This window comes from Sorex araneus, chromosome 1, assembly GCF_027595985.1.
Source record: "Sorex araneus isolate mSorAra2 chromosome 1, mSorAra2.pri, whole genome shotgun sequence".
Taxonomy (NCBI): Eukaryota; Metazoa; Chordata; class Mammalia; order Eulipotyphla; family Soricidae; genus Sorex; species Sorex araneus.
In genome coordinates, this window is record NC_073302.1 from 243402037 (window position 1) to 243419548 (window position 17512).

General features: G+C 39.5%; 1 protein-coding gene across 3 annotated transcripts in view; it reads right to left on the reverse strand.

Moving 5' to 3' along the window:
• ATP8A2 (ATPase phospholipid transporting 8A2) overlaps window positions 1-17512 on the reverse strand; it is a 651431-nt gene that overhangs the window by 358283 nt on the left and 275636 nt on the right. For all 3 annotated transcript variants that reach the window (XM_055146569.1, XM_004604655.2, XM_055146669.1), the window contains exon 25: window positions 7630-7802. In XM_055146569.1, the coding sequence (XP_055002544.1) occupies window positions 7630-7802 (173 nt within the window). The remainder of the gene's footprint in view (window positions 1-7629; window positions 7803-17512) is intronic.

Consider the following 17512-nt stretch of genomic DNA (forward strand, 5'->3'; position numbering starts at 1 on the left):
GAACCAAACTTTAAGTTTGATATATCTCTTACTGTGCTCATACAGAGTGACATTGCTAGAAATATTAGAAGTAGATTTACTGTAACTATTTAAGTGGATTACTAGCTGAGGAAAGAAGAAAGGGACACACCCTGAATGGGATCCCACCCTTAAGCAGATCTCCTAGTAATCTGAAGTAATCTCCTTAGATGAGATTTAGTCCTTGAGTTAATCTCCTAGAGGAGTGGTCTTACCTCTCTTTGTGGATTTGTTAATATTCAACCCACCTTTGTATCACCACCCTATGTGGTGGCTATATAAACTAAGAGCAAAAGGAGGGAGAATCGAAGTAAGGGTCAGAGTCAGAAGTAAGGGTCAGAGTCAGGAGTGAGAATCAGAGTCAGAGGGAGAATCAGAGTAAGGAACAGAGTCAGAAGTAAGAATCAGAATCAGAGTCACAGTCAGAGTCAGAAGTAGAGTAAGAATCAGAGTCAGAAGTAAGGGTCAGAGTCAGAAGTGAGAGCGAGAAGGGCTCGAGAGAGAAGCAGAAGTGGAATCCAGAGCCAGAAGGAGAATGAGAGATGCAGAAAGAGATTGAGGAGAGATAGAGAAGGAGAATGAAGTAGCATGGGAGAGGAAGAAGGAGGAGGAGAATCAGAGGAGAATGGAGATGGGAATGGAATAAATTGCAACTGAGACCAACCAGTCTGGCTCTTCTTCCTTCCTTCACCTGCCCATCGCCATCGACCTCCCCAGGGTGGGGGAAGCAGCGTTGAGACTACCGAAGGCGGACGGCAGGAGAGATAGAGTGCTGCTACCCCTTTTGTGTATACACAGTACAATAATATAACATTAAACCAAGACATTTAAAGTGTACTAATTCAAGGTACCATTATTAATAGCATTGTTACCCACAGAATCTCAATAAAAATATAAAAATAAATGAAACATAATAATTCAGAAGCATTTAGTATATTCAGAGTTTCAGCCATCATCTCTACCTAGTTCCATTTTTGTCACCTACCCCAAAGGAACAACTGAACCCATAAAATAGTTACTACCCCTTTTCCTCCCTTTGGTCCCCTCAAACATACCAGCAACCACTAACCATTTTTTGTTTATGGATTTACTTATTCTGAATATTTCACATGCACACAGTCATGAAAGATGTGCTTTAATGGCATTTAACAATCCTTTTCACTACTGTTTTCAAGGTTCTTTCACAATCTAGCAAGTATTGAGGCTTTATCCTCTCATCACTATCACTATCACTATCACTATCACTATCACCATCACTATCACCCCCGCTGATCCTCAAATTTGCTCGAGTGGGCCCAGTAATGTCTCTATTCGTCCTAGCCCTGAGATTTTAGCAGCCTCTCTTTACTTGTCCTTCCCAACGGTGCCACATTAGACATGCATTCAGGGTCAGGAGAATGAGACCCATCATTGTTACTGGATTTGGCATATGAATATGCCACAGGGAGCTTGCCAGGTTCTTCCATGCAGGCAGAAAACTCTAACTAGGCTATAAGATGTTGCTTCTGGGAGCTTGGTTTTATAGTCTGTGGATGTTGGCCGTTGATGGGATTCCACGGCATTGGGGGCAGTTTATAGCTGTGACCACCTAGCTACTGGAAAATGGGGGATCTGGGCAGAAGAGGCCCAGACTCGATCAAGCAGGCTTGGAGATGTTAGCCCCAGGTCCTGCACACCTGGATTCCTCTGCCGGTTCCTTTATGTGTGAGGCTCATCTGAACCTACGGAGAGGGGCCTTATCCTCTCATACAACCAAATAATATTCCACTGTGTGAGTGTCTGCACTTTATTCATCCATCCATAGGCACTGTGTGGTTAGTAGGTACATGCTCATACCAGATTTTTTTTGAATACCTGTGATATATTTGCTTTTGTTTTTTGTTTTACAAAACAACCACCCCTTAGAGAAAGGACTCCCAAAGCTGTTGCCTGTGGCAAGAGGGAGGTTTGTCCTGAAGAGGTAGGCACAGTCGGCTTTATTCAGGTCCTACTTCACAGACCTAGAGTGTAATGAGACTCAGAGAAATCAAGAGATTCAGGGACTACTTGGGAGCTCCGTCCTGGGGAATGCTCAGCCCAGGAGTGTGACTTTATAGTTCAATGTTCACAGACTACCAAGGTGACAGCAATATCCACAGCTATCCCTGAAGATCTCTTTTAATCAGCAGTAAAATTGGGAGGTTATACAGTAGTTTCTTAAAAAAAAAAAAAAAAAAAAAAAGGAAATTTTTTAAAACCTAGAACAGATAGTTTCAAAAACTTCCAGAAGGAAAAAAGAAATATGTTGGTGGAGAGAGAACAAGATGGTAGAAAGGGGTGTCACAGGAACAGAAGAGAATCCAAGGGCTGAAACATGGATTCTGAAAGGTTGAAGAGGAATCAAGAAAGGAATCTAGGGGCTGGATAGTACAGTGGAGTGGGTAGGGTACTTGCCTCATATGCTGCCCACTTGGGTTCAATCCATGACTTCCCATACAACCCCCTGAGCACCTCTAGGAATGATCCCTGAGCACAGAGCCAGAAGTAAGGCCTGAGCACAAACAGAAGTGTCCCCCAAACAAACAAAAAACAAAGAAAAAAACCCGGCAGCTGGTGCCTGTGGCAAAAGGGAGGTTCCTCCTAAAGAAGTGAGCTTCAGGGCTAGAGCAATAGCACAGAGGATAGGGCTTACACATGGCTGATCTGGGTTCAATCCCTAGCATTCCATATGGTCCCCCGATCACCACCAGGACTAATTCCTGAGTACATGAGCCAGGAGTAATCCCTGTGCATTGACAGGTGTAACCCAAAAAGAAAAAAAAAAAGAAGTGAGCTTTATTCAAGCCCATTTCACAGATCTGGGGTAATGAGACTCAGAGAAACAGAGAAAGTTCAGTATTACAAGACATTCTGAGTGACTATTGGCAACACGAAGGTAAAGATCATATGCTGCTCACTTATGACACTCAGGAATGTGCCCCACAAATGTCAAGCCCTCAGTATAAACCTGATCAGCCTAGGCAGCTTATACCTCACCAGAACATGGTAATGTCCTTGCCAGATTCAACAGTAAGTCTCAGTAGAGTATCAAGTCATTAGCTGCTCTTCTGGCCAGCTGTTAATGACCTTTCTGGATTTTAAATAACCTCAAAATATTTGGGTACACTCACATACACATCACAAAAATGTCTTATTCTAATCTCAGCAAATGTTTGACAAATTTCCCTCTTACATTCCCTTACATTTCCCTCTTCCATTATCTACAATATTGCTTCAATTTAAAAGTATCCAATTTTATACATTATCAATCTCTGAATTGATAGAAATGATAGTGTTCAAAGACAATTCTGCATGCTTTCACTGAAGAGTTATTTTTTGAAAAAAAAAGATTATTTTATTATTAAAAGTTTCACAAATGTCACCTTTTAAAAATTAAAAAGTAAGAATTAAGGTCAATCTTATGTTTGCAATTACATATTAAATTTAACTTAAGCTAAAATTCTCAATGATTAGTGAGCACATTACAAGTACATGAGTGTTTTATTTTGTCTTTGCATTGTGCGACCAGCCAAGAAACATCCCTGGAAGAACTAAAGCAATGCATTTTCCTAGACTCCTTTTTTCAATTAGTGTTTCTATTTTGTAGACAGTAACAGCATTTAATTTGAAATTTCCTCTTTCTGTGCCAACTCCAGTTTGAAGTCCTTCCTGTGAAGCTGTTAAGTGTGAAACCTTATGCACAAAGCACTCTGAATGGAGCCCAAGGAAGAGAGGAGAAAACGTTTTTCTTTAGTATCAGCACCTGGCAAGCAAAGAACGTATTGCTCTAAAGCCTAGACTCTCCCCAGAGAATCTAAACAGACCCACTTTGATTTCTCTTTGAAAAACCATAAAGTTATAGGATGTCTGCTTTGGTTTATAGTTGACCAGACTTCTCCATGTTGCTTCTCTTAGTTTCTTGTGCAGAAGCTCACCAACCAGAAACTCCATCACTCTAAGTGATAAATTCATTGTCCAATAACCTGACAGTCAGAAGAGAGAATGACCTTCACAGGAACTTATTTATGACTCTGGGTGGGATGGGCTTCATAGAAATCAGCTCACACCCACTCAGCAATTTAAACAAAGACACAGGGGAAATTTTGAGAAAGTTTGCCACCACCACTCTTTCCACCCTTCTTAAGATTTGCACATGCTTGGTTTAAATTTTCCAAAATGATTTCAGAAAACAAAGCATAGTACTGGCTGCTTAAAAAGTACACTCGACATGACATCAAAGCACCAAGGGCACAAGGAAGAAAATAATTCAAAATTGTGTTGCAAATAATATCCTCAAAAAATGAAAAGACAAAGTGCAGAACGGGAGAGAAAATATTTTTAAATCATTGTATTTGGTATAATACCTGTTTCAAGACCACAGAGAATTTGTTGCTCAATAATTAAAAGATAACTCAACTGAAAAATGGACAAAGGATCTGAATCATTTATTTGGCTAAGAGATATTAATTTGTATGCCATGGAAAACATGCACATGCAACAGGCATATGAAATTGTGTTCAACTTCACTAATCATCACAGTAAAAAATAATCAAGTGAGATACAAATTCACACTAAGATGGCCAGAGTGAAAAGCAAAACAGAAAAATCAGCAGTCCTGGAGATGGCTCGATGACTAAAAATGCTCACCTTGCAAGCATGAGGTTCTGAGTTCACCACTGGCATCACCATCCATCAAGTATGTATTCTCTGATGTTCACTCAGGTGTGTACACACAGTCATGTATGCACAAGCACCACCACTAATGTGTGTGAGTACCTGGCAAAGAGTGTGAGACTTCCAGGCAACATGTGTGAGCACCACAGGAACATTACAACCAGAATGTGCTGGGCACCACAGCTAAATAGAGACCACCCTCCAAGACTACTTGTACTAACAACCCATCTACAGTGTGTGCCACCTGGTGTGCACTGTGGCTGACTGCAAGCCCTGCAACCAGCTGGGTGCCCCAGCAAGAACTACAGCCAAGTGTCTGAGTAGTGCAGGTGCAAACACCAGCCCTCCATCAAGTGCAATAATAGAAAAGGGAAGGAGAAAATAAAGTAACAAAATAAAATTTCAAAATTAGACACATATAAGAATAAACATTCACAAAAAGGGTGCAATCAATGTTCTCACAAACAGCAGGAAGGAACATATAGTGGTACCACAACTTTAGAAAATTGTCTGATGGTTCTTTAAGACATGAAACATGGAACTACCAGATAAGCCAGTAATTCCACAAAAGAAATGAAAACATGTGCAGATGGAAACTCAACCATGAATCTTCGTTACAATAATCAAAAGCATAAACACTGCAAATATCGATCAAAATATACAGACCGCATGTGTCAAGTCCATCCAATGGAATATTACTCAGTTATAAAAGGGAATGAAGTATTGATATATTCTACATAAGTGTCTGAACCTTGAAAATATTATGCTAAGTTAAAAAAAAGCAGAGAAAGACTGTCATGTGGATGCATTCATATGGAATCTCCTGAATGAGCAAACCTGTAGAGAGGGTCACAGAGAATCAATTATTTGGTCAGGAAGGGATTGTTTCTAAGGGTAAGAGAACTTTGTTTGAGGAAATTTAAAATATTCTAAAATGGGTATAAAGATGGTTGTAAAAATATGAATATACTAAACACCATTGATTGTACCATACACCTTAAATGGGTAAACTGCATGGTATGTGATTTGACAACTCAAAATCACATTCTCTGTCATCACTGTATCATTGTCATCCCATTGCTCATCAATTTGCTAGAGCGGGCACCAGTAATGCTCCATTGTGAGACTTCTTGTAATTGTTTTTGGCATATTGAATATGCCATGGGTAGCTTGCCAGGCTCTGCCGTGTGGGCGAGATACTCTCGGTAGCTTGCCGGGCTCTCCAAGAGGGGTGGAGGAATCAAACCTAGATCGGTCTCGTGCAAGGCAAACTCCCTACCTGCTGTGCTATCACTCCAGCCCGTTAATAAACTGAAAACTATATGAGTAAAATGCAAACACAAAAGTTCATAAGTTTGTAACTGTACATCACAGTGATTCTCTAATAAAAAATTTAAAAAAGAAAATAAAAAGATGAGAGTGATCACAGAAAACCAGGAAGTGTGGGCTTTCATTTCTAGATTTTCTGATCTCTCTTGCCTATGGCAGGCTCACTGCAAGTATGCCTGATTTGAAGATGAAAAGTTTCAAACACATTCTACTGTGTGCCTCATTCTCACGGACCTCCAGTACTGCTGACATAGGCCCAAAAGAACATACCTTCCCACCTTGCAGGCTCCACCAGCAGTCATCCAGCTCCCACTGAACTCTGCTGGCATGTTCCAAATGAAGAAAAGGGATCATGTTAGGGAGGATGGGAAAGTTCATGGTAACTGAAAGCTTTGCATGTATGAGGCTCTGGGCTGAATCCTCAGCACTCTCTACAGCCACCCAAGAGAAGCAGGGCAATAAAATAAACTCACAGGAAACAACATTTTTGTTCGAATAGAGTCCAGGGTTCTACATAGAGATATGGTGGAAGAGGGTAGGGCAGAAAATTGAGAGGCTGCAATTGGTCATTTTAAATCTTACATCACTGTTCACAGGGGTGTAAAGTGGCCCAGTCTCTTTAGAAATGGTATAGAAACTTCTCAAAATAAAAAAGAACTAACATATCACCCATTATTTCTACTCCTATCTCAAGAATGCAAAAATGATATGTGCACACCTGTATTCACTGAGCTATTGACAATAGCCAAAATATGGAAATAACTCAAGAGCCCAACAACAGATGAGTGGATAAAGAAACCATGGTATTATACACAAGGGAACACGACTCACTTAGAAGAAAAGACTAAATCATGTCTTTTGCTACACCATAGAACTGGAGGGATTGCTTAAGTCAAGGATATCAGAAAGATATGTGATGAGAAACAAATCAAGAGAAGAGACAATGTCCATGAAGACAAATCGTTAAACTCTGAAGGTAACACAGAAGTTACCAAGGTGCTACGATGGGGGCTGAAAAGGATGCTCAAACTGTGGACAGTGCCAGAGGACAGCAGCACTTCTGTGCTGGGTGTTGAGTGGTAACATTGGGTCACTGAAACATAAACACCCACATTCTTAGAAAGCAAGGTGCCCTCAATAAATATATATATTTTTAAAAAACAGCTTTCCATTTTTCATGCTAAACCTACCTATAGAGATTTCTGGTTCGATTTTAACCCAATGCAAATACACATCTGGAAACCTGTATGCCAAACCAAAGGACCAATATAAAGTAGAGATGACCTTTCTGGATTCCCATACCAACTTGAAGTGCTTTTCCAATGAACCCCTCTCCCCGAACCAAGGTGAATATGACTGAAGGCCCTTCTTTTCTCTTCTCATAAACAAAATCCCACCTCCACCCCCCAAACATAAGAACCACCCACTACTGCCCACAAAACCTGCGAATGCATAATGAAATTTGTCTTTTTATTTTGCCTTTTATAAAGATTTTAAAAAAACATAACCATAGCTTTCGCATGCACTAAGTTTCTCACGAACACACAGGACACAGACAGAGCAAAACAGGATCGCGCACAGCATCCCTACCTGCAGCAAATGACGGCTTTACAGGAAAGCGCTAAGTCCAGGAAGCTTCTCCGAACTTCAAAGGAAAGTGCATACTTGAGAGTGTGGCCATCGATGATGAGGGCCACATCGTTCTCCTTGCCCAGCAAATTTCCAAGGTCAGTGCAGTGCTGAGTAATGGCTTCCCTCGTGGCCTGAAACAAGAGTGGAGAAGGGAAGAGAGATTAGCATATCTGTTTAAAGTGCCACGGTTGGAAATTTAGTCATTTTTTTTTTTGCCTATATAGCACTCATGTCACAATGTTGTATCAGTTTCAGGAACATTCTTTTACACCCCCATTTATGTGCATACCACACCAAAATCACTACCAAAGTTTTAGCTCAATTCAACCTTCACATTAACCCTTTCTGATACTTGCACCTCCTACCATCTTCCCACTGCCCTCTGGTAACTAATTTTTTTTTCCTTTTTGGGTCACACCTGGAGATGCACAGGGGGTACTCCTGGCTCTGCACTCTGCAATTACTCCTGGCGTTGCTTGGGAGACCATATGGGATGCTGGGAATTGAACCCGGGTCAGCCTCAAGCAAGGCAAACACCCTACCCGCTGTGCTTTCGCTCTAGCCCCGGTAACTATCATTTTATACTTAGAATATGAAAGATAAAAACACAGAATTAATAAACATATCAAAACTAGAATTCTAAACTAGGTTCCCTAAAACTTAGTTGACCAGTTGGCTATTAGTATTTCTCTGTGTAAAATATGTCAAGTTCAACTTGGTATAATTTATGTATTAAAATTTCACTGTGCTACCCTCTAGATCTGTTTCATGAGTAAAAACATTCCTGTGCTGATACTGACATTTGGTATGTATAATTATACACTCTGTTTACAATCTATGCTTGACCTAGAGTACCCAATTTTTCTCTACTGGACCTAAACTGCTACAGTTTTGCAACTTTTTCACTTCTCAATGATGTATTCATTTATTTTTCTCAAGCTTTTGGGGAAAGATAACACTGCTAGAACCCAAACAGTAAATATTTCTTACTCTGCACAAGGCAATCTTTAAATCATCCCAAAGAAATTAGGCGACAAAAAAATAACACAAATCTTAAAACACATTCTCTGACGAGAGCTTTGGATGAAATAATTTCTTACAATGTATCATTAGAATAATCAATGCACATTTTTGTTGTTGTTGTTTGGGGTGGGGGCACACCCTGCAGTGCTAGGGGTGAGTGGCATGTGGTGTGAGGGTAGGTACTCAGCATCTCACACATGCTCTCTCCCTTGAGCCATATCCCAAACACTTCATGTTGAAGAAAATATCTCATTAAATTAACTGCCAGTACCTTTCAAAACAGCACTACCAGCCTAAGTAAGTGTCTTGGTGTGTTGTCTGTTATTAAGTTAAAATAAAGAATAGAACTATTCTTCAGATTTTAAAACCAAAACATTGTTCTGATCTTCCCAGTGAATTTATGACTATGAATAGGATATCTGGTTCAAATATAAGAATGCAATTTTTGGCTCATAATAAAAAATCTGGTTTGAGTTAATCAAGGAAGCACAAAAGTCTGCTAAAATTATTCTGTCTGGACAACTGTCCTTTGGCTAGTAAAGTTACATTTGTATATAATTTATCATAGGATAAGATAAATTACAGTCTTAAAGAAATACATTGAATGAACAGAAATCCTCCTACCCCTGGTTCAATTGTGGCTTAGCTACCATCCAAAAGCCAGAACTAAGTTCATGTGGGGAAAAAAATAGTAAGACTTGGACAGTATCAGATATGTTTAAGAAGTATATAAGATGTATTTAAGGTCTTACTATTCTACAGAACCAAAACCTGGAGTTTTACTAATCTCTTAAAATTGCAGTTTTCTCGTGTGTAAAACGAAACTAGGAACTTTGATACTTTATGGCAGAAGTTTCCATGGTCTGGAAGAACCCTTCTAAAATACTGAAAAAATGACTGTGACAGTTATGTACACAGCATAGCATGGGTCATGAGTGAGAAAGACACGAGCACAGAGATGACCTCTTGGAGCAGGTATGCAAGTGGGAATGGATGTGACTTTCTAGCTATTTTGAACTGCAAACTATAGACATGAGGTGGCGTCCTTTTCATTAGCAGGATGAGCATCAAACACCAGGAAGGAAGTTAAACCATGTCAATAAAAATATTCACCATATTCTACTGATAGACATTTTCTCACATACAGGCAAATAATTTAATACAGTGACAGTTTCCTTGTGCTTAAAATGACTAACATTAAACATCTACATGAGTCAAATTTATTATAATCAACCTAAATCAATGTAGGAGTAGTTAGCATGTTCCCATAGTGATTACAAACAATAAAGAATACACACACACACACACACACACATACACACACATGTGTGTTCTATATTGTTTCCCTCCATAAATCTAACAATGCAGCAAAAGAGCTGGGACAGCAAATATTTTAAATTAAGAATAAATTTATGAAAACCTAATATTCTATGCATGGTCAGCTTTTAGATAACAGCACCATCACACCCTATTCTGCACTGCCTCATTTTTTTAGTTGTCTGTAATCATATTCAATTGTAGATTTCATGAAGGAAGAGACTTTCTTTGTAAACCTCTAATCATGCTAACTCATCAAAGGTTCTCTGTAAATAGGCTGAATTCACAAGTATAATATAGATGTACATATACATATACATACCTATATATGTGTGTATATTAAAAGACCTATGCCCTATGTTGTATCTAAATCCTGATGCTAATATTTCATTGTAAGAGCCACAGGGCATAATTTACAGGTCTTGGAGGTTATTTGTTGTCTACCCTCCTTATGGATTGGAGCAATAGCACAGTGGGTAGGGCATTTGCCTTGTACGCAGTTGACCTGGTTTCAATTCTTCCATCTCTCTCAGAGAGCCTGGAAAGCTATGAGAATATCCCGCCTGCACGGCAGAGCCTGACAAGTTACCCGAGCAAACTGATGAACAACGGGATGACAGTGCTACAGTGCTACAGTGCTACCCTCCTTATAGGCCATCAGCAGTTCCAACATATGGTATATTTTGATTATAGTTTCCTTAAAAACTAATAATAAAGGAAAAAATATATCAACTGTCAATCCTTTTTTCTTCTATCCTGCCCCTTCATTTTCAACTTTTTCTGCTCCTAAACTCCTTACCTATTTTCCATTCTGTTCTTACTTCACTTCATCTACCCATATTCACACTTTCCTTTCTGAAAAAATTTTTTGCCACTAAAACACTCTCCAGATCCACACTCCCAACTCTACCCTTGATTCATTTCCAGCTACTACTTTGCTTATAATTGCTTTTGAGTCCCCTCTTAGCAATAATCTTTGAAACAAACCCAGACATGCTGAATTCACTACAAATGTATGCCAGAATATAAGTCCCTTCTGCACAGTTCTCAAGAAAGCCAATAGAAGGTATTAGTATCACAAATAGTTCCTCATTCTGAAATGCAACATGATTCAAAAGTCTATTTGTAAGACACTGATTGGACAGTAATAATCCATTTTCCCAAAAAAATAATATTAAAAATGGCTGGATATCAGAGTGAGTTTAGACCTACTTAGTGTAGTTGCTAATATTTATAAAGGAGTCTCTCTCTTTTTATTTTATTTATTTTTATTTAGGGACCACACCCAGTGATGCTCAGGGGTTAATTCTGGCTTTGCACTCAGGAATCACTCCTGGCTGTGTTCAGGAGACTGTACAGGATGCTGGGTATTGAAACCAGGTCAGTTATATGCAAAGCAAACGCTAAGCCTCTGTATTATCACTCTGGCCCCTTAAGTCAGTCATTTTAATTTAAAAATATTACTGAAAGCAACAATGAACTTAGCATTTATGAGGGGTTCAAGGAGTTGGGATTGTGGATTTCATCACTAGAAAGATACAGAAACATTCCTAAATCCTTAATTAGAATTTTCCTTTTGGAAGTTTACAAATATATATGCATATACATACATACATATATATTTGTATTGTATACTAAAATAGCTATGTCCAACCTTTTACACAACTACAATTATTTGCTTTTCTTCATAATTAAATATATAATACAATATGATAAGTGTGGGACCATAAGTGAAGACTTTCTTCCCATGCCAAATACTACTCTTGTCCCAGTGGTGCTATATTGTTAGTTCTGCATTTCTTATGCATAAGAACTTTCACCACTTTACCACTATTTTCAGTTTTTCAAACAGAATTATATGAATGCCATAGACATGTTATTCTGTGGAAATGGGCATGAGTCTGCAGAGGTTCAGCTCATGGACCCTGAAGTACAACCTGCCTGACTAAAAGCAGATGGATCCAAAAGGCAATTCCACTGCTATCACTTTGACTTTATTAAACAAACCAGGAAAGGTGAATTTTTCTAGAGCCTAGATGTATTTCTACCAGTTTGCACAGATCGGACATCTTTTCTCCAAATTCAACAGTGTCAGCCAGCTGGCATGCTGGGATCCTAAGTTCAAGTTTCCCCAAGCATCTCCAAAAGCGAGCCCTGAGCACTGAGCCATTAGCTGCCCCCAAGTAATAGCCAGTGTGACCCCAAGTCCAAACAAACAACAGTAACAGCAAATTAAATACTTCCGGCCCCACTGAAATCTGTCAAGGAAGGTACCACTCTTCCTCGGTGGCTTGGCAGTGTCCTAAGGAAACTGGTAGATGGGAGCAGCAGCTGGCTCAGCCCTCACTTTGATGTTCTGCAAATTCCAAAAGGCTCAGAGCTGAGGATACTGAAAGCCAAGATGGGTTAAGTTTCACAATTAGCAATTAAATCAAATCACACTCAGCCTTCACATCTCAGAACAAACTCCCTTCTCCTGAATTAGCCTTAAGCTAGTGAAGATCTAATGAAAATGCTCAACTGTACCAGGCTCAAAACAGTTTTGTGATTTTTATATTTGACACATTCATTTTCCTTTACTCGTGTAAACTTCCAGAGGAAACATCTCTTGATTGGTGTCTCCTGTTCTTCAGACCTGCTCACTGACTGTCCTCTCATGCTGGGTATAGCTGGCATTTACATATACATGCTACTCCTTTCCTATCATTTAACTCCCCAAACAATACACCTTTTTCTTGACAGCATCGAAGTTAATACCTCTCTGCTTTTGCAATTATGGGCCTAAACATGTAAAACTTTGTAAAATTTTAAAAGAGAACAAATACAGCAATTTCACTACAGGCTAATAAAGATGGCCTTAGCTAAAATTACATTAATAGCACAGTTCTACTTGGAGCTGATGGTGTAAGCAGAGCTCGTATTTTTCTTACGCTGAATGTTGCTTTGTCCAACCTATGACTATCCTTAAAGTTAAAATTCATATGTAGATAAAAAAGAATTGTGGTTAAATGTGTAATGCTTCAAGACAGACAAGGAGGTATCTCACAGCAATTAAGCAAACATTATCAAGATTATCAAGCTCCTTGCCTATGAGAACTGCAGTGTCTATCCGGTACTGGTACCTCAGGGAACCTCTTAGCAACAACTTAATTTCTCTACACTGGTCATATTTACTGACAAAAGATTTCAATTCCTGATGATGAATACTTACTTTCTCAGAGTAAACTAACCCAATTCACTAAACTGTCATCAGCAGATAAATTTTGACAGAAATCTTTGTATTTCCTTTGGGGACAGCATTTAATTAGCCTTAGTTATAAGTAGCATACAACAAGGTACACCCATTTAAAGTGAACAATTCAAAGAGGTTTTGACAAAGATATACAACCATGTACCTTCCTTTGCAATCAAGATATGCTACATTTTCTTCACCTCAAAGCATTTTCTCAATGATCCCAGTATCCCTCCCATCATCCCCACCTTACCCGCCCCCCACCCCACCCCACCTCGGTGGCGGGGCATTCCCTTTTGTTCTCGCTCTCCTTTTGGGTGTTGTGGTCTGCAATAGAGGTATTGAGTGGCCATCATGTTTGGTCTGTAGTCTACATTCAGCACATTTCTCCCATCCCGAGCAGGTCCTCAGAACACCCTTTACCTGGTGTTCCCTTCTCTATCTGAGCTGCCCCTGATTATTGTGTGACTGGAACACAAGCATTAAAGTTTCTAACTCTGGAATTGTACCTCAGGATGATCCACTAATAATAAAAAATGAAAATTGAAAAAAAAACACGTTTTCTCTTTCCAAGCATAAAACAATACTACCATAGCCATGCCACCGAACCTCGAACCAGGCTGTTTTAGGAAGGGGTGGTGGGTGAGCCCCTCCCTGCCCCAAGGGACCCAGACTCAGCAGACAAAAACCTCCAGAACTCAACCTCTGCCATGCTCATGGCCACTCTTCACACGCTAGAGCCAGCCTCACCCAAGAGTAAATTTATCCCTAGACCATGTGGCCACATTCGTGGCACCAGACATCTCATATCTCACACCACTCATACTCCAAGAGTACCTCACCACATTTGATGGGGTTTAAAATAGAAGGCAACCAATCTTAGAGGAAAATATACATATTTATATATACATATATAAACAAGCAAGGCTCAACATTTAACAACATAATCAAACAACATAGCAACATAATCTCTTATAGAAGGGCTCAATGGACCATGGGTTAAATACATCTTCATGCACTCTCATCTAAGGAAAGTTTTTTGGAAATTTTTCAGCAGTTTATTTACAACAAACAATACAAAATAAGTTATTTCGGTTCTGCTTTTGGGTAGGGTTTGGGGTTCGGGATGGAAACATCCAAATATAGTTGTGGGAAGGTGTAATGGTGGTGGGGTTGGTATTTGAATAAAAGTAATCAAATATTGTGAACTACTTTATAAAATTATAATAAAATTTTTAAAAAATAGTTAATTAAATTAAATTAAAAAGAAACACTTTCTAGAATAGTAGGAATAGTACCAGGAGGCCTGCTCCATGACTTAGAAGCTGACCTCACATGCTGGGGGAGAGAGCAGCTCAGACAGAGAAGGGAACACCAACAAAAGTGCAGTGGAGAATCCACTCAGGATAGGAGAGGCGAGTTGAAAGCAGACTATAGATTGAACATGATAGCTACCCAGTATCTCCATTAAAACCATAACACCCAAAAGGAGAGAGAGAACACTAAGGAATTCCCTGTCACGGGGGAGAAGGGTGACGGGGGGTGGGTAGATAGCACGGGGGGGGGGGTGGAGGGACCCTGGGGTCATCGATGGAGGAGAACGGGCACTGGTGGAGGGATGGGTACTCGAGTATTCTATGACTGTAGCACAGGCAGGAAACTCTGTAACTGCACCCTCACGGTGACTCACTAATTATAAAAAAGAAATATTTTCTCTTTCCACTTTGTAGACCATCAATCTCTTCCTCTGCACACTAAACCCTTGCAATTATTTGCATACTTTTGTCACTTGTTTTGCAACCTATTTACTAGCCTAACACCTTAAGAGTTGTATTTTTTCACACATCACTGTTTATTCTTTTTGTTGCTAAGCTGCATTCCAGTGCACTACAGTAACTCAATATTATTTATCCATTTGCATGTTATCACACATTTTCGGTTTTTTACAGGTTAGGGATATGATGAAAGATTCCACTCTAAACATTTGTATGATATGTTTTGTGGTCCATGTTTTTCCTTCTCTTGAGCAGAATCTATGGTTGAGATTCCTCTGCTACACCCTGTGTACATATCCTCACTGAGGAAGTATATGCATAACATCATAGAAACTAAGACGCTTTCCAACATGCTGGGTCATTTTCTTACCAGTCCTGTCTGAATGTGTTAGCAACTTATCCTTGTCAACACTTGCATCATCAGCCTTTTTAGTTTTTGCCACTTAAATGGATTTAATAGTTATAATTTGCATTTCTTCAAATGGCTGATGGTGTTCAACATCTTTTAAAGCTCAGTGAAATTCTATCTACTGGGAGTTAAAGGCATACAAACAAGTAAAGTGAAGTAGAATATTTAAGGAGTACACGAGGGACAGTTTTTGCCTAGGATAACAACAGCCATGTATTTCTATTTCAAATTTCTACTTCAAATTTTTGTAATTTTGTAAACAAAAAGGGGGAGATGTAGGATGACATTGCTTAATTTTTTCCCTCTTTTCTAAGCTAAGGAGCTTAGCTTGTCACACCTGTCAAGGTGCTCCCATCCCTTTGTTTAGCTATAACCACTTCTCTATTCTCTCTTCTTTAATCAGCTTTTCCCCCCTAATCAGACTGTTAATTTGTAAGGTCAGATTAGGGGGAAAAACTGATTAACTGTTTAGGGAAGAGAGCATAGAGAAGTAGTTACAGATAAACAAAGAAATGGGGTAAGGCTAAAATCCGGGATAAACCGGGATAAACTTCTTGTGGCAAGGGGAGAAAGGACAAAGTAATGTCATCCTACAAATTATCCCCAAGAATTCTGGGATATTCTCTCTCTCTCTCTCTCTCTCTCTCTCTCTCTCTCTCTCTCTCTCTCTCTGTTCCTCTCCCTTTCCCTTTCTCCTCCCACTCCCTCTCCCTCTCCCTTTCCTTGTCTCACATATCTTAAATAATACACATAGACTCTGTTTTTGTTTTTAGGCCACACCCAGCGACGATAAGTGATCACTCCTAGTGGGGCTCAGGGGACCATATGGGTGTTAAATTGAACCCAGGTCAGACATGTGCAAGGCAAGCATATTACCCAGTGTACTAACTCTCCACCCGCTGAACTGACTCTTGAAAAAAACACCTCAGTGTTAGAAGAGAGATCCAGGAAACAGAATACATGAAGGAAACCTGGTGGCAGCTATTAACCAGTGTCATTTTTAACAGTGAGAGAGAGAAAGAGAGAGAGAGAGAGATTATTCACTTAGACTGCACAGCCTGGAAAGTTTGAAAACTATCAATCACCACTATTTATTGAAAGAAAGACTGACGAATAGCTGTGACAGAATTCAAACCACTGAAGGGAAAGAAATGTACTTTTTTTCATATCTCAAAGGATATTAAATAACAGCCTAATATGTATCATTTCTTTTCTTCCTGAAAACTAGGTTTTTATGCTAGTACCAGAATCTTCTTACCCGCTCTACAAATATATTCCTGAGTAACTGTGTAGCATACGATCTGAAAAATAATATATGGTGTTAGAAACATTTGCTCTTTGAACCTCAGTTATGAACTCCCCCCACCCCTGCCTTTTTTTTAGGATGTGGAATTCTTCTGAAAGTGGATAACCTTTTTCCTAGAGTAGACTTATTTCGAAGTGTGAGTCTTCTGCAAGAGAATGTGAAGTCAGCATCACACAGCTGTGTATAAAATGAGCCTCTATAATTCCACAGAACAGTTGCTTGTCACACATTTGTCCAAATTAGAACTCTGAAAGTCACTGTTTACTTTGGGAACACAATCACTGCCACATTTAATATTACTGCACTGAGAGGGATTTTCCCATGAGCAAAACAACCTAAGTTCGATGAGTTCAATGACCCCCAGGAACTTCAAATTTTCTATTCTAACAGGACCATGATATTCGTAGTTCTAAAGTCTCTCTGATTCTTGGAGGGACATAAAGTATCCTAACGTAACACAACAGTCATTGAGTTTACAAAGAAACCAATGCATGAAAGAATTCGGAATCCAAGTTATTCCAGCATGTTTTAAATAAGCTGAATGTTTAAGCAGGACATTAAACTTTAGTGGAAGAAGTCTGAAGTCTCTTCGTTTCATACCAAAAATTAAGATGCCAATTGTAAACTAAAGATATTTGTGGGGTTGGCCGCTTTCCGCCAAAACTAGATCCCAAGTAGCCCCACACAAATGGCTCCTCCGTTCTTAAGCAACCATGATCCCGGAGGCCCACTAACTACTTTCGGCACCCAGCGGCTTCTTGTAGAAATGCCTCTAGACT